Source organism: Anguilla anguilla, chromosome 8 (assembly GCF_013347855.1).
Source record: "Anguilla anguilla isolate fAngAng1 chromosome 8, fAngAng1.pri, whole genome shotgun sequence".
Classification (NCBI taxonomy): Eukaryota; Metazoa; Chordata; class Actinopteri; order Anguilliformes; family Anguillidae; genus Anguilla; species Anguilla anguilla.
The window spans coordinates 50,754,571-50,775,091 of record NC_049208.1 but is presented as its reverse complement, the minus strand read 5'-3'; the positions used below and the strand labels follow the sequence as shown (position 1 = coordinate 50,775,091).

The window sequence follows — 20,521 nt, the reverse complement described above, 5'->3', positions numbered from 1 at the left end:
CTCTAGTGTTGTGTGTTTCCTATGCCTGTTCATTATATTTTTGCCTGGCTTTGCGGTCATAAATTCAGTGTTTATGGTTAGAGCATCTTTCCCCAGGGATCCATGCACTAAGATTTTTATTAATTTAAAAATGTGAATGTCTATAATTAAAAATTCCATTATATAATAATCATAATAATAATAACACAAATAATAATAATAATATTTGTGTGTGTGTGTGCATGCATGCTGTACTTTGCCAAAAGAGGGTGCTGTTGCCATATAAATCTGAATAATAACAGCACTTCAAGTTATGAAACATTTATAACACAATACATGTGTTGCACAAATATAAATTATAAATATGTGCTTTGACCAGAATCCAGAAGTAAAGGGGGACCATCTGGATTAAATCAGAGCTCTTGGGCCTGTTGCTAATTCCCACAGGCGCATACGCCCGGCTCAGACTATGTGTGCGTGTCACTGGAGAGGTTAACGACTTTAACCCCGTCAGCGCTGGGCAGCACAGAAGGTGCCGAAAGATGTGCCAAAACAAGCCATGTTCAACAGGAACTAAATAAGCAATTATCCATGACAACAATGACTGAACACTACACTGAATCCAGAGATCACCCCACAACCTGGTTTCAAATAGAACCACCCAATCCAAATGGGTAGTTTTGTATAAAAACAAAAGCTGCTTTAGCAGTTATTTGAGAGCTTTAAAAATTGAACATTGCCTGAAATGGCAGGGCCTCCAGGCTCCCCAGGTCAGATCGGCTGAATGTGGAAGGAAATGAGGGAGCGTCTATCTCTATTCTGATTTTCTGCCACTTGCTCTCTGCTCTGACCTCAGAAGGTCAGGGAAAATGAGCACCGCGATACTTCACTATGAGTGTTTGGCACCCTCTAGCATTCACTGTGCTTAATATTCTCAGAATCTGCTTAATGCCTGACTGTGAGTGTTTGGCACCCTCTAGTGTCCAGAGCATTAATTATTCTCAGGATCTGCTAAAGAAACAGAACAACGCTACCCAGTCCTGCTCCGGGAGATCTACTGTCCTGCAGGTTTTAACTTTAGCCCTCACAAAGCACACCTCATTCAACAGCTCTAGCATTAATACTTAAATCTGGCTCTCGTTTCCAAATCCGGCCCTGGTTTTCTTTCCCCCTGATAATTAACTGAACAATTAGTGCTACTGATTGGCCAGACTGTCTTCACACCTGACTCCCAGGTAAAAATCAGCAGTTCTTGGACCTTGAGGGTCGTGATTTGAGTGACAAGGAGCTATAGACCTCGTTGAGCCGCTAATTAGTAGAACCTGGTGTGCAAAATTACAGTTGAAATGAAAACCTGCAGCAGCCGTGTTGGGCAGCCCTGGTCTGGAATGACTGAATTCCTCAGCTTGAGAGGGTGGGTCACCCACAGAGCTGAGAAAACACTGTATAACCCTCCCATTCTTCTCAGGGTGAAATAAAAAAAAAATATCCTGAGTTTAACAGCAGTGAAAATCTCTAAAATGAATTTTTTTCAGCATGAGTTTGAGGATCACTTCTGTATAAACTGCACGTCCTCAAATGACTGCTTTCAGTCTTCCCATTAGGTACCAGTAGCGCTGACTATTTATAGCTGCGGTTTCCTCGTTTATTTTTCAAATTTTCTGACTGGCGAGAACATGTCACCACTTCCTCTGTGTTTGTAGTCACGTGGCGGGGGGGGGGGGGGGGGGGGGGGGTTTGCCTTCACTGACACCCCGTCATGTTAATCAAGCGGTTTTTTTCCCCATTCAGCACAGCTCAGAACAGGCAGCTTTCCTCACTTCAGTGTCTCCCTGCCGAGTATGTGAGATGGACAATGTCTACGGCAACGCAGAAATAGTGTTCTCTCACCTGGAGAAGAGGCAAGCGGCAGATCTCTTCAAAGGTGAGACCTTTCTTTACATTACATTACATTACATTACAGGCATTTGGCAGACGTGCTTATCCAGAGCGACGTACAACAAAGTGTATAACCAAAACCAGGAGCAAGTGTGTTGAATACCCTACAGGGAAGTACAGTTCCAAGTGCAGGGAACGACAGCATAGACTTTCTCTTCTGCTCTACTCTAATTCTTTGAGGGAATATAGCTGTTGTCTGTGCTTGGTCCGCCCCTGTGGCTTGGTTCTGGGTACCTTTCCTCTCAGAAATCAGAGTTTACGCAGGTAGCGTTCAAACCCAAAATGTTAAACAGCAAGCACTTATACTTTCAGCAAGATTTAGTCTCGTTCAACAGTCATTTTATGCCATTGTCTTACAGTGTAGGTCACTTGGAAAAAAATCTCTCAATCACTCTTTAAAATACTACTTCTGTCAGTGTGTTGCTCTTTTTGTAAATTAGTTCAGTTGTCACAGTCATGTTATGTACTGCGTATCCTACCGGAGTTCAGGACTGTGAGCATAGCATTTATTTTATAACCCAGGGGAACCCCTCTAAAATGAATACTAACTTCTCCACATCTTATCTGGAATTACTTTTTAATCAGCTTTCCTTTATATATCGTCAAGTAATAGTGTATTATATTTAATGGGCCGAGAAAGAGGCCCACTTCTTCAGGCTCGCTGTCAAACTGCCAGCGCACTTTCACAGTTATTCACTTCACGCAGGAAATGTGTGTGCTTTAATGTGAAGGGCTACAGCATGAGTAGATGGATTGTTGTTCTCAGATGTGTTTTAGTAATTCTGCTGTGCTGCTCTGAAAATGAAAACTGCAGTCGGCTTTGTGGAACGTATATTTGACATTTCAAGTCTGTGTCCTAGAACTCCACTGCTTTCCATCACCATTGGCGATTGTTACATCAGCATTAGAATGTTCAGTTAAGAACGTTCTAATCACGTATTTGTGATCTTACAAATCGAAGGGTTCAAAATCTTCCTTTCTTCCACAGGACATCAGGATATCTATGCCAATGCTGCTGAACAGGAGTCAAGAGAGAAACAGAACTGCCCTGTCGGTTAGTTTATTCAGTATATGCATCAGAACTCACTTATTTCTCTTTATTTACGACGTTTACAGTGAGACAGATGCTGTTCTTAATTATCAACAAATTGTTTTTGTTCCTTTCCATGGAGGACTACATTGAAAATAAGCATTTTCAGAAATGATTTCATGACATATCCTCTGGGCTCAAATATGCTATATATTATGTTTTGTGCAATTTATTAATTTTAGCACACAAAATAATTTGATCCAACAAAAACCATATAACAAGTTTTAGTAGAAATGTTCGAGTAAATTACAAGCACTACAGATTCCAGTGATGCACTTCTGTACTGCTGTTACTATTAAATGCAAACAGCACGATATCTTATGTCTATATTAATAACAGACTTTGAGTGCTTTATGTCTTCTGTAGATGTAAAAACGAATCCCCACTGGGATCAATATAGTCTGATTCATTATACAAAATAATAAAAATTGATATTATAAAAAATATATTATTTTGCCCTCCGAAAGGACATATCTTTCACACCTCCTGCATGGTGACTTGTCCAACATTGATACAATAAATTTCAACAGGTGCTCAGAAAGGATAATGTTGTCATTTAATTTACAACATACAGCATATTGAGAAGCACTGGGTTAGAAACTTTGTTCCATTAACTGTTTAAAATCTTTTGACAAATTTGGCTGAAACCTCAGCTGAAACCTATTTTGTTTCACCACACAGCCACCTGTACTTTGGTCTGGAGGACAGTTTGGCAAAACAGTAATTTAACGGGTGGTCCAGGTCAAAAGCTACGGTTTGGGTTTTCCCCGATACTGCTTCAGGATTACGGGGAGAATGTTTGGGGCAGGCAGACCTGTTATTTTTTGTGACAGATGTATGACTTCAAGACTTTCTGACCGGTGGAAACAGACGAGGCTGGAAAAGTAGCAGACGCATGGTGTTCTTAAGCGTTTTCTCACTTTGTTACCGCATGGTCTGGACGGGCAATTAACCAGATCATGAGTGTGACTCATGGCTGTGTCTAGGGTTAATGAAGAGGGTACCGTCAAATCTAAAGGCAAGCATTGTATAACATATTGCAATGTCGGTTAAGCTTTTATTCAACTTGTTTTTAATATCAAAAATTCAGTTTTAACTAATTCTAATTCAAATGCTTGATATCAAGAATTCAATTTTAACTAGTTACAATTAAAAATGCTTGATATCAAGAATTAAATTTTAACAAGAAATCAGTTGAATTCCTGATGTCGACAATTCAGTTTAACTTGTTAAAATAAGTATTATTGATATCAAAAATTAAATTTCAAATAGTTCTAATGTTAATGAGCTTAATTGACACGTGTCAGTGTAGGCAGAATAACATTCTTAAAGAACCTAGAAGCGAAATAAGAAAAACACAGAAAAAATATTCTACAAAATCCTCTTGAGAGTGGAACACTGTGCAAATAATTGTGCAGTTGCTTTATGATTATGCCTTTGGCCCATAATTATAACTTTGAAATGCCGAGCTGAACATGCAAACAGGTTTCATGCTCTCAGAGTCTTTCCTTTCTACTCTTGATATTGAGAATTGATTTCTAACTAGTTAAATTGTTATTCTTGATATCAACAATTAAATTTTAATTAGTTGAAACAGGAATTCAATAATTGAATATTAACTAGTTAAAAATTTAAATTTCCCATTTTAGCTAGTTAAAATTCAGTTGCTGATATCAAGAATTCTAATTTTAACTAGTTGAAATTGAATTCTTGATATCAAGAATTAACTAGGATGGTACGGTGATGCACTGGGTAGCACTGTTGCCTCACAGCAAGAAGTCCCGGTCTGGGCCTGTCTGTCTCGAGTTCTCCCCGTGTCCGCATGGGTTTCCTCTGGGCACTGGAGTTTCCTCCCAGGCTCACACGGTCCAAAGACATGCAGGCAGACTAAATGGGGCTCTAAATTGCCCATAGGTATGAGTGCGTGGGTGAATGGTGAGTGAATGGTGTGTGTGTGTCCTGCGATAGATTGACGTCCTGTCCAGGGTGTATTCCTGCCTCTCGCTCAATGCACACTGGGATAGGCTCCAGCACCCCCTGTAACCCTGCCCAGGATAAGCAGGTATAGATGATGGATGGATGGATGGATGGATGGATAATTTTAACTAGTTAAAATTCAATTCCTTTTATCAAGAATTTCAATTTTAATTAGTTAAAATGTAATACTTGATTTCAAAAATACCTATTATAACTAATTAAAATGTAATTCTTGATATAAAAAACAAATTGAATAAAACCTTAAATGGCTTGCCATAAAAACACCTTTTTCCACTTTCCAAATGCACACCATCTTCCAGCTACCACTTTGCATACTCTGATAAACTCCCCTGTTCATGGTTCTGCCTACCAATGTGCAAAATTGTATCAGAGAATGATTTATCTCAAGACTAAACAGACAGAGACATAGATAGATAGATAGATAGATAGATAGATAGATAGATGGATAGATACATGCCTCCTCTTTGTTGTGTACAGAACACACAGGCTCCTCTCCTCTTTCTGCAGCAGAGAACAGTGGCGCCCCCTGCAGGTGCAGCCTGGCCCTGCTAGCTGTACTCTGCCTCGCTCTGCTGGGTGGTCTCACTGCCCTGGGGATCCTGTGTGAGTGTCACCAGCTTCCCTCTAGTCACCTTCTTACCAGAGTAACCCTCCTCTGAGCCACTACTATAATACTTAACAGCAACAACAAAAACAACAACAACAACAATAATAACAGTAATAATAATAATAATAATAATAATGATTCTCATTACAGATTTAAGTTTCATTTCACGACAACATTAAGTTTTGGAGCCAAACAACGGTAAATATAAATCTTCTAATTCAAATTCCCACCATTTCTTAAATCTGCCTTCCTGCCACAGACGTTCAGAAAAGCAACCGATCGAATGCCCTGGAGGACAAGAACAGGGAACTCTCCATCTCTCTGTCTTCTGTGGAGCAGAGGCTAGCAGGTCAGTCTGAAGCCGTAGACTTGTGGCTGAACGCATACACGTGAAGAAGCACACATACGCCTCACTTTTAAAGGCCAAACTTAATTTAACAAGAATACTGTACATCTATAAACTTAAGTTCTTAACGTACTATTTGAGGGGTAGATCTTGGAGAGGGAAAGGCTCACGGGTCACTTGGGAAAAGCTAATAGAAAGGCACATCGTTCTTTTTCCTTTAGTGGTGCAGATCCTATCCATTGCCTTCCAGACGACATACAAGACCGGTGTTTATATGACCAGTGCTACGCACTGAACCGCCATCAATGCATCCATCCATTATCTATACCCGCTTATCCTGAGCAGGGTTGCTGGGGGTGCTGGAGCTTATCCCAGCATGCATTGGGCGTGTCCGCGTGGGTTTCCTCTGGGTACTCCGGTGTCCTCCCACAGTCCAAAGACATGCAGGTGAGCTAATTGGAGACTCTAAATTGCTCAAAAGATTGGCAGCCTGTCCAGGGTGTATTCCTGCCTCTCGCCCAATGCATGCTGGGATAGGCTCCAGCACCCCCTGTGACCCTGCTCAGGATAAGCAGGTATAGATAATGGATGGATGGATTGATATATATGTCTAAATATTTGCAATAGATCTACAAAAATACAGACTTACGAAAAATCTGTTATGGTGAATAATATTCCTCTTTATATGACTCAGGAACCGAAAGAAAGTTGGAGGAACTGCAAGTGAGACACAGAAATGCGTCAGAAACACTCTCTGCTTATCGAGGTAAGAGAACTGATGCTACATTTTATTAACTTTTTATTTTTTATTTATAAAATAAAAACACAAAGTGTCTTAGTAAGGTGTTGGGCAACCACGAGCTGCCAGAGAAGCTTCAATGCACCGTGGCATAGATACTACAAGTCTCTGGAAGTCTGCTGGGGGGGTAGAACAACATTCTTCGTCAAGATATTTCCTCATTTGGTGTTTTGATGGCGGTGGTGGAGAGCGCTGTCTTAGCAGTTGGCCCCATAATTTCCCACAGGTGTTCATCTGGGTTGAGATCTGGTGACTGCGAAGGCCATAGCATGTGATTTAGATCATCTTAATATTCATCAAACCATTCAGTGACCCCTCGTGCCCAGTGTATGGGGGCATTGTCGTCCTGGAAGACACCACTCCCGTCAGGATAGAAATGATAGGATAAAGGAGATCAACTCAGAATAGCTTTGCATTAATTTGCAGTGGCCCTTCTCTCTAAGGGGACAAGTGGATCCAAATCATGCCTCCCACAGCATAACAGAACCACCAGACCCCCTCACTGTAGGAGTCAATCATTCAGTGCCACAGGTGCACTCACCCACTGAACGAGAATATGGTGAAGGATGACTCACCTGACCACATCGCCTAAATGCCCGTACATGTTTTTGCGTGGGCAGAATGGCAAACTTAGACTTCTTGATAAGCTACTTTCAGGTTCATTTGCACCCATGCAAATTTTGATGATACCTGTGCTACAGTACATATATATGGATTCAGATAGGTATATACCAAAAAGGATAACAGGTAGAGGAGAGATCTCAGGTTAGAAGCTTCCATGAATGGGGTGGACCTCCCTGCCACATGGGGGCGCTTGTATGTAGCTCGGCCACCCTATGGACCATGCCCAAGTCCTGGCCTTTTGACCTCTTGGATAGAGCTGCATTTTGGCCGAAGCTTCAAACATTTGTTCACCGACTGTGCAAACTTGTTCTTTTGATAAGACAGTAAAAAACATTCACTGTTCTTCGCTAATTTGAGTGTGAGGGCACACAGACTCTCTGTTCTCTCCTGCATCAGACATAAAGAGAAATCTGGAGGAGCTGCAAGTCAAGCATACAGATCTGTTGAAAACTATTTCCCATTACAATGGTGAGTTTTTATCAGAAATCAGAGTCTAAAGGGGTAATTTTTTGTTCCATCATGTGAATTGGGCTCTGATGTGTATGACAAAAAACTATACAAATTATGAGCGTTAATTTTTATTAAAGTAGCATTAGAAATGTAGCAAATGATTTTACGTTGCTCAGAAGTATGTACTCACAAATGGTCATCATAGCCAGCAGCCTGGTTAGTACTTAATTGGGAGAATTGCTGGGAAAAAGTTGTAATGGTGGTGACCATGGTGCGCCAGTAGACATTCTGGTCTGTGTTTCCTCTTGACGAAGTGGAGACTACTTGTGGGCAGGGGGAAGTTTTTACTGGGGAACAGGGGTGCCACCAGGGATTTTGGCTCCATGAAAAGGTCTCACATTGGGCCAGAAAATCCTGTACTCAAATATTTTTTGAGGCCCCTTGTTAGTCAAGGCCCCATTCATTTGAAGGTGACAATACAACCTAATCGTATACCCTTATGAATTTGGATTTTTGTTTCTTTTGCACTTTTTGGTAGGAAGTCTTGTAGGCTTATAGACAGAATTTGCTTCATGTGTTTGTGGTAACATAGGGCAGAGTCCTACGCTTAGTTTTTTGTTTTATTAAATTTGTGGAGGTTACACCATAGCCTTTTTATGTCGATATTTTTGAAGAGATACCGTTTTCGTAATAAATGACTTAAACTATGTTTCCTTTTAAATATTTCATTCTTTTTGGTTTATTTAAACCCATTTTCACCAGTCTTAATGACATAATCGCACCTGAGATATTTTCGTTTTTTTGAAGAAAACAAACAAAAAGCTAACTAAAGCTATTTTGGTTTTGATTAGACTGAAACAGATGTACATCAGCATCTAAAACATCTGTCATCGCAGCAAGAAGAAGTTATGTAATCTCTATTCAGTTTGCATGTCAGCAGATTCAACTACCAGGTCTGATTTCTGATATTTCTGCATTTTGAAGAAAACCATAAAATAGGGAACTGAAACCATTTTTGTTTCAGGATTAATTTGAGAGTGAGGCCCTGTGTAAGGGAGTGTGTCCACTAAGCTTTTTTTCTGAGTTCCAGAACTTTCTTTCAACAGTTCTCAGCAGGGTCCCAGGGCTAGCCTCTGGGCAATGGGCCTCAGCTAGCACCTTTTTTTGTGTGGCCACTCTGAATGCGAAAAAAAAAGGTTAAAAATTTTTTCAACTATTCAGAAAGGCACTGCGCCCTTTTGAGAACTGAGATGCTTAGAGGAAATGCCCTGACACAGGAAACAGACGAACACCGCTGTAAACCCGGACACCGCATTTGTGTATTGCAGCAAGCAGAGGTTATCTTTATTTAATGTAGAGAGTATGCATAATGTTATGCCTAAAGTGTGACAGTGTAGTATAATGGCTAAGGAGTTGGTCTTGTAACCTAAAGGTCACAGGTTTGATTCCCTGGTAGGACCCTGCAGTTGTACCCTTGAGCAAGGTACTTAACCTGCATTGCTCCAGTATATATCCAGCTGTATAACTGATTACAATCTAAGTCGCTCTGGATAAGAGCGTCTGCTAAATGCCTGTAATGTAATATTAGCAGGTGCCACTGTACCGTATTGATCTCTGGCCCCTTGTCTCTATATCACACACAGCTATGGACGGATGTGCATGCCTCACTGGATGGAGATTACACCAGGGAAAGTGTTACTTCTTCTCCACTGATAAGATGAACTGGTCTCAAAGTCAGGAGTACTGCACCTCGAAGGGAGCACAATTGGTCATCATAAATAACCAACAAGAACAGGTGAAGGAAAAGGACCCGGCCAATCAGGATCAGGAATATCATGTGTCATGTGACAGTGGCAGAATCATGTATAGTTAATTGTGTCTTGTGCGTGATACAGTTTGATGGAACAGGGCAAGAAGACAATATTTTGAGACTTTTTTTTTTTTAAGCATCTCTGGTAAAGGTACATTTTTTAATTTTATAAATAATGAAAATGCACTGTTGTATAGCCCTGCTTTGCTTGCATCACAAGGCAAGTGTTGCATGAAGGCAGAACGAGTTGAAATCGCATTGCGTCAGAATTCTGTGTGAAAGCCTTGGTGATCAATAAGCTTTGGAGATATTTGTGTCGACCCACTTGGCACTGTTCAGATATTTTTTGAGTTAATCTCTTCATTCCTCTTTGTCGTTGAGCAGAATTTTGTGTCGTCCAGGATTAATGAGACGCACTGGATTGGGCTGAGCGACCGGAACACAGAGGGGCAGTGGGTCTGGGTGGACGGTACGCCTCTTGACAGAAGCGGAACCCAGTAAGGCCCCTGTGCATAATTCCCCTAATGCAGGGGTCTACAGCCCTGGTCCTGGAGAGCTGCAGGGTCTGCTGGTGTTTGTTTTCACCTTAAAATCAGCGACCGGATCAGCCCTGAGAAACCAGGGCCCAGTTTCACGAAGCAGGATTACCGGGTTAGCTGGAGAACTGCTCTGAGTAAAACCCGGAACCCTCCCAAATCTGGAACATGGACTGAAGTCAAAAGAGCTGTTCCAGGTTTCACTCAGCGCAGTTATCCAGCTAACTCAGGAATCCCGCTTTGTCCAATACCCTCCAGGTGAGGTGCTTTATCTGTGTAACCGCTTGCCTTATTTAATCAGCTGGGCACTGGGTAACAACAAAAACCAGCAGATCCTGTAGCTATCCAGGAAGGGTCGCCAGCTCCTGCCCCAGCAGAGACTCGACAGAATTCCTACACTTCAGGATACATTTTTTTTTTTTTTTTAGTACCATTGACAGACACTTTAAATTGACCTATGCATTAACATTCAGTTTATGGTAATTACTGTTACATACAGTATCAGGATAAAAATAATGTAAAGTAAAATAAATAGGTGGGGCATGCTGGACATTCTAAACCAGAGGGATACACTCTCACCCTAGGAGAACCAAAGGGTGTGCACCTTGTGCTGTTATTCAGTTTATTTTCATTTGTGTGTGTGTTTGTGTGTGGGCGCTTGTGTGTGTGTGTGTGTGCACGCATGTGTGTGCATGTGTTTCTGTGTGTGTGTATGTATGCATGTGTGAAGTAGTTGCTAACTGCTAATTGCAAAAACCATTACCAGCTACCCTGCAGCTCTGTAACAGCAAGAGAGAAGACAATATAAGAGAAGGACAGTAGGAGCTGGACTGAAAGGAGGAGTCATGGTTGATGGCTCAGGTCTGTGGGGCTGCAGTTGCCCCTGCTGGGGCAGATTACCACGTGTCTCTCTGCCCCCCTGCAGGTACTGGTGGGCAAAGGAGCCGGACAACTGGATGGGCGCAGGGGACCCGTCCGGAGAAGACTGCGCAGCTCTGGGGGACCACAACGGAAACCCTGATCGCTGGTTCGACGCTTCTTGTGGAAAAATAAAAAAGTTTGTCTGTGAAACACTGCCACGAATTTGAACGAATCAGGCCCAGAATATCTTGCTTCACCCTGAGGTGGCTAATCAGTAGCCATATCCTCTGAAACACTTAGACTTATAAAAAGAGTAATATGCTGTCAGTATTTTAAAGTTCATATTTATATGTGTCCATGAAAACATCAGCAGGCTAAGCATTTTTTGTCAGTGCAGTGGTCATTTTTCTAAAGCTGTGCTTTCCTATTAAAACTACTGTATGTTTTAAAAAATGTATATGCTTGAAATGTATGCATTTTAAGCACATTGATAACATTTAACTTTTCGTTTTATGCTGTGTGAGCTATTTTACCAGTGTGCCATTTGCATTGGGTGCCTGTGGGTCACTCTGGATGAGAAAGTCTGTTAAACTCATGTTATGTAATTCTGGATGTTTCCATAAGTGTCTCTTATATCATTTGTATTTCTAGCATTTGTTGTGTCCGCAGATTTTGTGCTGTGGGTACTGTTTGTAGTATCCATAGTAATTAAGTGCTGTAAATGTACCTGTGGACTCCCTGATGTGTCCTGTGATATAGTCTTATGTTGGCAGTTATGTACAAATCATTTTGCTTCTTTATGAAAGTTACTGTGTTTTTTAAAATGTCAAATCTGCCCAAAACTGTAGTTTGTGCAGACTCACTTGGGTCATGTACAGCTAAAGGTATAAATAAATGAAGGGGTCACCTGTGTGGAACTCTTCCGAGGTTCTCTGACTCTGAGAACACACAGGTGTGAGAAGTAGTTGGAGCTCAAGGGAGATGACGCCTGTGATGAGTGTCTGGCGCCCTCTAGTGTTCTGTGTTTTCTATGCCTCTGTTTTTTGGGGGGGTTTTTTTTGCTTGTCTAGTTTTGTGTGTGTGTGTGTGCATGCTGTATTTTGCCAATAGAGGGCGCTGTTGTAACATTTATAGCACAATACTTATGTTGCACTTATTTTGCACCAAGACACAAATATAAATGGTAGACATGTGGTATGACCAGAATCTAGAAGTGATGGGGGACCATCTGGATTAAAACAGAGCTCTTGGGCCTGTTGCCAATTCCCACGGGCGCACAGGCCCCCCGTTCAGCATACGTTCCAAACTTCGACACTGGCATCAAAGGGTTGTGTGCCTTGTTTCTGCATGACATGGAGGTCTGTCGCTAAAGGGGGAGCCGGAGTCAGGAGGTTTTCAGCGAAGACACACACCGACGGGTCGTTCTCCCTTCCAGCAAAGAAGGCAAGCAAGCACACGAGCGGCAGGCTACACCTGCATCCAATCAAATCAATGCATCCATCCATTCATTCATTCATTAACTGTCATCATTTACTGCCATGGAACCTTTTACAGGTCATGGATAATCTTGCTGCTGTACTCCGGTAATGGTTTTTCTTTTTTCTTTTTTTTTAACTTTATTCGCTGTAATTGGCGTTCACTCCACATGGTGTCCCCCCCCTGCACTACATGTCGGTTTGTTCAACTGCATCATCCTTTGATGAATGCATTTCTGTGCTGCAGTGCGCGTGTTGCACTGTGTGTGGGGAATGCCTTCACGTGCCCACACTGATCCTGGATTAGCCAATTCAATCCTTATTACAACAACAATCATTCTGAGGTGGGTTTCTTTAGTTTTCAGGTGATTCATGGGGAATGGGCACAGGGTTTTCAGGTGATTCATGGGGAATGGGCACAGGGTTTTCAGGTGATTCATGGGGAATGGGCACAGGGTTTTCAGGTGATTCATGGGGAATGGGCACAGGGATTTCAGGTTATTGAGAGAGAATGGTAACTGGGTTTTCAGGTTATTGAGAGGGAGTGGGGACTGGGAATGGGCACTGAAAACAATAAACAGGACTTTGGGGGATGTGAAAGGAGGAAGTGACAGTGACAGTCATATAATGACCGCAGAAAGAGATATGTGTGTTTGCGTGTGTGTATGTGTGTGTGCGTCTGTGTGTGTGTGTGTGTGTGTGTGCATGTTTGTGTGTGCGTGCATGTGTGTGTGAGTCTGTGTGTGTGTGTGTGTGTGCATGTTTGTGTGTGTGTGTGTGAGTCTGACCCCAGTGGAGTGGCCCCCAGGCCCCTCTGTAGAGCGGGGGCAGTGCATACTGTCAGCTGGGTGACATGGATGCCGCTTAACTTCCGCACTAACACTGCATTTTCATTATCTTTGTGTGTGTGTGTGTGTGTGTGCGTGTGTGTGTGTGTGTGTGTGCGTGTGTGTGTGTGTGTGCGCGTGTGTGCGTGTATGTGTGCGCGTGTGTGTGCGTGTGTGCGTGTATGTGTGCGTGTATGTGTGCGCGTGTGTGTGTGTGTGTGTGTGTGTGCGTGTGTGTGCGTGTGTGTGTGTGCATGTGTTTGTGTGTGTGTGTGTGTGTGTGTGCGTGTGAGTGCGTGTGTGTGTGTGTGTGTGTGCGTGTTTGTGTGTGCATGCATGTGTGTGTGTGTGTGTGTGCGTGTGAGTGTGTGCATGTGTTTGTGTGTGTGTGTGCGTGTGTGCGTGTGCATGCATGTGTGTGTGTGTGTGTGTGTGCGTGTTTGTGTGTGCATGCATGTGTGTGTAGAGGGCTCCTGTTGGGGACAGAAGCACATACAGCTCCCCCTGTTGCTTGGCTTCCTCAGATCAGGAGGGGATTCTCGTCATTTCCTGGCGTACATACGCAGCTGCTCCCACCACTGCAATCCCATGAGTCTTTACTACCACAGAAGTCCCTAATGACAATCATAGTCTACACCAGCAACTCTGCATCGAGGGAGATCTCTATGGTAATGTGATGCCTTGGGCCCAGGCAGCAGTCTTGCCCAAAGGCTACGATCAGACAACTGCAAGCAAACGTGCGGTTCAACTAAGCCTAAGGAGAATGTACCAGAGGGCCTTTTAAAAACGATGGGACTTCATGAAGGTTAGGGCTTATTTTTTTTTAACAACAACGCAAATTACATGGATGCTCATTTTTAAAAACCATCTCTATAAAGATGATAAGTCTGCTCTGACATGATAACATGATTACAGGCAGGCAACATTGAGAATAAAAAACCCTTCTGGCAAAAAGTCGCCTTGTAGTTGCTAAGCAAAACAGATATGCAATATATACATAAAATATTAGACAGTGACAGTTTAAGTAAAAGAAAAAAGAAAGCTCTTTGTTCTCCCTGTGTGGAGTGCTCTGTCGTGTCTGTGGACCTTCCCTAACTCTGCAACGTCCTGTGTGTGTTTATGAGGGTTCACCCAGCCTGTGGAATGGTCTGTCGTATCTGTAGACCTTCCCTAACTCTGCAGCGTCCTCTGTGTGTTTATGAGGGTTCAGCCAGCCTGTGGAATGCTCTGTCGTGTCTTTGGACCTTCCCTAACTCTGCAGCGTCCTCTGTGTGTTTATGAGCATTCACCCAGCCTGTGGAATGCTCTGTCGTGTCTGTAGACCTTCCCTAACTCTGCAGCGTCCTCTGTGTGTTTATGAGGGTTCAGCCAGCCTGTGGAATGCTCTGTCGTGTCTCTGGACCTTCCCTAACTCTGCAGCGTCCTCTGTGTTTATGAGGGTTCAGCCAGCCTGTGGAATGCTCTGTCGTGTCTTTGGACCTTCCCTAACTCTGCAGCGTCCTCTGTGTGTTTATGAGGGTTCACCCAGCCTGTGGAATGCTCTGTTGTGTCTTTGGACCTTCCCTAACTCTGCAGCATCCTCTGTGTGTTTATGAGGGTTCACCCAGTCTGTGGAATGCTCTGTCGTGTCTGTAGACCTTCCCTAACTCTGCAGCATCCTCTGTGTGTTTATGAGGGTTCACTCAGCATGTGGAATGCTCTGTTGTGTCTGTGGACCTTCCCTAACTCTGCAGCATCCTCTGTGTGTTTATGAGGGTTCACCAGACCAGTGGAAGACTCCCACGGATGGCCAATCGCAGTAAAGCAAAATGGAGGCCATCCCTGAGGCTCGAGCATAAATACAGCGCAGGAAAACATCTAGGATTGTGTCTGACGTCGGAGCTGCAGGAGAGAGGCGGTGTCTTCCAAGCACAAGCGCTCGGTTTGATCCCGGGAACGTTGTGACAGAACATGTGACAAAAAGAGATCGCCTGGAAACAGTGCTCCTCTGTGTGCAACACACTTAACACACTTAACACTGTGGCTTTACTACTGTTCATTTCGTCTGAGGTAATATCCTCCTGAGACCAGGAAAAAACAAGTTTTAAAGTTTTTTTTTTTTTACATAATTCAAGTGTCAAAAAAACATATATATATATATATATATATATATATACTGCGATAGATTGGCGTGTATTCCTGCCTCTCCACTCAATGCACGCAGGGATAGGCTCCAGCCCCCCCCTCATGACCCTGCTCAGGATAAGTGGGTATAGATAATGGATGGATGGATGGATGGATGGATGGGATATATGCTTTTTTTATATTTTCAAAAACATAGTTTATTTTATTTTTATTGAATGTCCCTTGTAGTGTAGGTTTCAGCATTGTGAAATACATGGTTCTTGACATTAAGACCAGAGACTCATATCCCCTACGGGGAACAGAAATGGATTGGCAGGTCTTAGAAGGTTAAAGGAACTGTGGGTACATGCAGATATCGCTGCAAGCTGCGTCTGTCAGTCTTAGGAAGTTCTGCGCACACACATTGGGCCTTGCCACAGAATGCGTCAGAACAGGAGCAGCTAGCACTGTCTGAATGGAATGGAGCGGTATGGGATGGTATGGTAAGGTAAGGTAAGGTACGGTACGATATGGTATGGTATGGTATGGTATGGCATGGCATGGTATGGTATGGTGTGGTGTGGTATGTTATGGTATGGTATGGTGTGGTATGGTGGGGTATGGTATGGTATGGTATGGTATGGTATGGTATGGTATGGTGTTACGGTATGGTATGGTATGGTACAGGATGGTATAATACTACACTATGCCCAAACAATGGGCAGGATGGAGCCATTTTAATGGTCAGTCATTGCCAACACGAAACAGGTCACTTTTCAGGAAGCTCACTCTTGTTATGAAGATAAAACAGGAACAAGCAAGTTAGACATTTACGTCTGTATTTATGCACTAAAAGTGTTCATTTGAGGATTTCAGTGACACCAAAACTCTTAGGGATGATCACGTAAAAGGGGCTCTAAGTGAAACACAAAGCACCATAGAAATTATATAGCGTACAGCCCCATGTCCTGTGCTTTTGGGTACCCGACATTAAAACATTGTGATGAAAGAGCTTGCACATAAACAGAGCCTTCCAGTGAAATAACATCAGCAGCCAAGAATGCAACACCAGGCCTCAGAACATGACAGCAACAGGAAGTGACACGTCTGCCCCGACATCCCCACACATCGCAAAGAGGAACAAGCCATCTCAAGCCCCAGCACCCATCGCCCAACGTTTTCACGGTTCTCGTCCGAAATGACTGTAAGGGTTGCGTTTCGTCGTGCTGTGTGGAACCAGTGCGGAGAAGCGACCGTGTCTGTAGTCAGGAGTCAGTCAGTGCGGTGGCCACGGTTCGGCTGCTCCTTCTCCATTCTCTCTCGGACCTCACACCCCCCCCCCCCCCCCCCCCCAACACACACACACACGTGCCAGGTCGAACCCCCCGAAACTGAGCCCCAACAGGAGGCAGAGTCGGCAGCTTGCTCTAGCCATCCAGGGCCGCAACGTGCTCAGTATTTACACCATGTCTGCTCGACAGTATTTGCCTAGAATGCTTTGTTTTTTCTTTTTTAAAAGAAAAAAGAAAACAAATGATAGATGATATGGGCGAGGTCATCTTCAGTTCACCCAACCACCGCCCCCCCCCGCCCCCCCAATAGTCTTGTGTCCTCTTACACAAGTCTCGCAATAGAGCTTCCATTATCTCCGCTGCCATATTTCGCCGGTGCCTTATCGCCATGGTGACGTAACAGGGCCATGGGGTGGTTCCGCTGGCCCAGCATGCACCGCGGGCTTGCAGAACACCCCCGGCGCACAGACCCGCGCTGTGTGTTGTCCGGCGCTGGGAAACGGCGCCGACCGTCTCTACCGACGCCGCGGCGAGCCGGGGGGGGGCGCGTCCGACGCCCCAACGAGCGCCTGCGCGAGACGGAGCGCGCTCCATCCCTTCCTGTGATTGGAGGACGGCCGTTTTCTGCTTCCACCGCTCGCAGTTCATAAACAGGCGGCCGTAAAAACAAACAAACAAAAAAAAAACCGCAAGGACGCGTTCCTGCAACGTTGCGGGGATGTTGCGGGGATGTTGCGGGGATCGCGAGAGTCCTCTGGGAATTGCAGGAGGCGCTTAGGACTGGCGTTCGGAGACGGTCTGAGGGGGGGAACGATTTTGGTAGAGCAGACTGTAGCAGAGCACTCAGAGCCCCAATCTGTGGGGGGGGGGGACACTGCAGTCTCTCTGTCACATCTGAAGCCACAAGGGACCTTCTTAGAGGTGCTATATAAATAACATGTCTGGTCTGGGCCTTCTGCTTATAGGTCAGAAGCCATCTGGCCATCTCTCTACTTTCAGTTTGCAAACCTTGTTCACATGTAGCACGTCAGTAATGGAGAATGAGCGCAGACATATTTAAATGCATACATGCACATGCACACACGCAGGGGGACAGAGAGTGAATCTCCAACAGACACCAGAACAGGTCCATTGCGGCAAAACAGTTTCCTTTTGAATTGTGCAAATTTAATGTGTGATGAGCAGAGAGAGACCGAGAGAGAGAGAGAGTGAGAGAGAGAGAGAGAGAGAGAGAGAGAGAGAGAGAGAGAGAGAGAGAGAGAGAGAGAGAGAGAGAGATCGCTTCCTCACTGCCGGCTGCGCCCGAGCGCGAGGCAAGGAGGAGCCTGCGTTTGGCAGCAGGACACAGTTTGATTGTTCGCGCGGCGCCGCGGAGTCAGAGGAGAGAAGAATCGGAGGAGAGAGGAGCCCGGTGCTCGGCTCTCATCAGCTGAATACAACCGACGGACGGGTCCAGCGCATCAGCTCAGACTAAAGGAGAGAGTTATACAGACCGCACTTGTGTAGCCTTGTCTTCAATGAGTCGGGACAAGCCCTGAGCTGATTGGCAATAGTTCTGAGCTCTCCCCACAGAATCGAATTGCATCAACAATGTTACCATTTTAAAAGTTCCCCGATTTCATTGGATCGTTAATTTAAACTGATTTTCTACCACTTAAATACTGTGGAGTGGATTCTGGACTATTACCGAGTTAACTTAATCCTTTTAAAATATTTATTCTGCAAATGGACGAGCATCTTTGGACTTAACCGCGGCGGAGCAGAAGTATTGGCTCTTGCTGGGAGAGGCGGCGTCCTGGAGCCTTGATTTTCGCAAGGGGATTACTTATCTGCAGAAAGCCTGTCCTTTAAATCCACCAGGGCACTTCCGCCGGAGCGTTGCCGTGGTCAGACGATAATTTTGATACGACGGACCTGCGTTGTGCCGTCGGTCCACTTTGCAGCTCATCGGGAACTGCAGCTCACTGCCGAAACGACAAGAGGAAATACTGTGGACTGACTCAATCGCAAACTTCAGCCGGCACTGGACCACAAACAGGTGATAAAAGTCAAGCAAATATGGATTATTTATACAGATTTTTTTCACAAACCAATGCGTTTGCATCTTGAGTGCATGCAATCGGTATGCAGTTTCGAGTGCATTCTGTTTAAACTTGTAATTGTATGCGTTTTTTCTTGTGGTTTTAGTGTCCTGTCAGTTGTAGCCTACCCGCGCTTGATTACATTAGCTGTGTGAGTGTGAGCTGCAGGGATCTGATCATTGTTGGTGAGGGGGGATGGAGGGCTGCACGGGGTGAAGCCTTTGACAATTCTCAGCCCTGCGCGCGCTGGGACAGCCTCTCGACGCGCGCGGTAAGAGGCTGCGTTCAGTTGGCAAGATCGGAACTTTCTGTAGTTGGAGAACTGCTACGTATATATGGAGCCGTCTATGACTACGAAACGTGTTTTACATGCCTTTAACGCAGTTTTATTGTTGAATTTGTTTCGTTCTCTGTGAATTACTTAGCCTGAATACTTATCTCTCCGTGTTTGTGTATGTCCTGTATTTTTAGATTTAGTCTGAGGGTATTTTTGATGACGCGATTGTTCTTTATTTGTCACAGACAGTGGCCATGCCATGGGCATCTGAGAGACTGCTAACTCTGCTGGGGGTCGCCACTCATTTACTTTAAAATTCGACCCCCTGGGGCAGGAAAATCATCCAAAAAAAAAATCTGTGTCAGAGAACGTGCCCCCCGGAGTGCTCAGTGGCGGGGGCCCGAACGTCGCCATGGGCACGGTGCTGTCGCTGTCTCTGTCGCCCGGGTCGCGGAAGCCCAGTTACTATGACGACCGGCCCAGCTCCCTCTGCCACTACCCCAGCCTGAGCGGCCACTCCCTGGGCGGGCCCAAGGACCACGGCGGCGGCGGCGGCGGCGGCCTCAGGCGGAACTCCATCCTGCTCCCCGCGCTCACCTGGAAGCGGCTGGTGGCCTCCACCAAGAAGCGGGGCTGCCGCAAGGCCTTCCCGCCGGCCTTCCCGCCGGGCCTTCCCGGGGCCCCTGGGGGCCCCCTCGGCAACAACAACAACAACATCTACCGCCAGCGGGAGGTGGCGCACCTGAACCGCCAGAACGTGAAGAAGTCGCTCTCCTGCGCCAACCTCTGCAGCTACGACGGCCCGCCGCCGGGCCCCGGGCGGCCGCCGCTCCCCGCCTCCGCCGCCGCCGCCGCCGCCGCCGCCGCCGCCACGGGCGTGGGCACCCCGCCCAAGCGCGTGATCGTCCAGGCCTCCACCGGCGAGCTCCTGCGCTGCCTGGGCCACTTCCTGTGCGGCCGCTGCTACCGGCTCAAGCACCTGTCGCCGGCCGAGCCGGTGCTCTGGCTGCGGAGCGTGGACCGCTCCCTGCTCCTCCAGGGCTGGCAGGACCTGGCCTTCGTCACGCCCGCCAACGTGGTCTTCCTCTACATGCTGTGCCGCGACGCGGTGGACGGCGACCTGGTGGCCAGCGAGCGGGAGCTGCAGGCCACGCTGCTCACCTGCCTCTACCTGTCCTACTCCTACATGGGCAACGAGATCTCGTACCCGCTCAAGCCCTTCCTGGTGGAGACGGGCAAGGAGGCCTTCTGGGACCGGTGCCTGCGCATCATCGACGCCACCAGCGCCAAGATGCTGCGCATCAACGCCGACCCGCACTTCTTCACCCAGGTGTTCGCCGAGCTCAAGGGCGAGGGGCTGTGCGGGCCGCTGGACTACAGCCGGGTCCTGGACCGGTGAGGCTCCGCCCCCCCCCAACCCCCGCCAGC

At 45.6% G+C, this 20,521-nt stretch overlaps 2 protein-coding genes across 5 annotated transcripts; both read left to right on the top strand.

The window, feature by feature from the left end:
• The first annotated feature begins 1,729 nt into the window (after positions 1-1,729).
• Positions 1,730-12,103, top strand: LOC118233750 (CD209 antigen-like protein E). Of its 4 annotated transcripts, none has more exons than XM_035429655.1 (9): positions 1,730-1,903; positions 2,906-2,971; positions 5,513-5,608; positions 5,872-5,961; positions 6,653-6,724; positions 7,778-7,849; positions 9,475-9,626; positions 10,026-10,138; positions 11,103-12,103. In XM_035429655.1, exons 1-9 carry the CDS (start codon positions 1,828-1,830, stop codon positions 11,263-11,265), a joined length of 900 nt encoding a protein of 299 aa, XP_035285546.1. In that variant the 5' UTR covers positions 1,730-1,827; the 3' UTR covers positions 11,266-12,103. The 4 variants fall into 4 exon arrangements, with proteins under 4 accessions (XP_035285546.1, XP_035285545.1, XP_035285548.1 ...); XM_035429654.1 differs by having other exon boundaries at positions 5,483-5,608; XM_035429657.1 differs by lacking the exon at positions 5,513-5,608.
• A 5,934-nt stretch (positions 12,104-18,037) lies between these two features.
• Positions 18,038-20,521, top strand: si:dkeyp-92c9.2 (uncharacterized protein LOC571482 homolog). The gene is made up of 2 exons (XM_035427962.1): positions 18,038-18,773; positions 19,339-20,521. Exon 2 carries the CDS (start codon positions 19,506-19,508, stop codon positions 20,490-20,492), a length of 987 nt encoding a protein of 328 aa, XP_035283853.1. The 5' UTR covers positions 18,038-18,773; positions 19,339-19,505; the 3' UTR covers positions 20,493-20,521.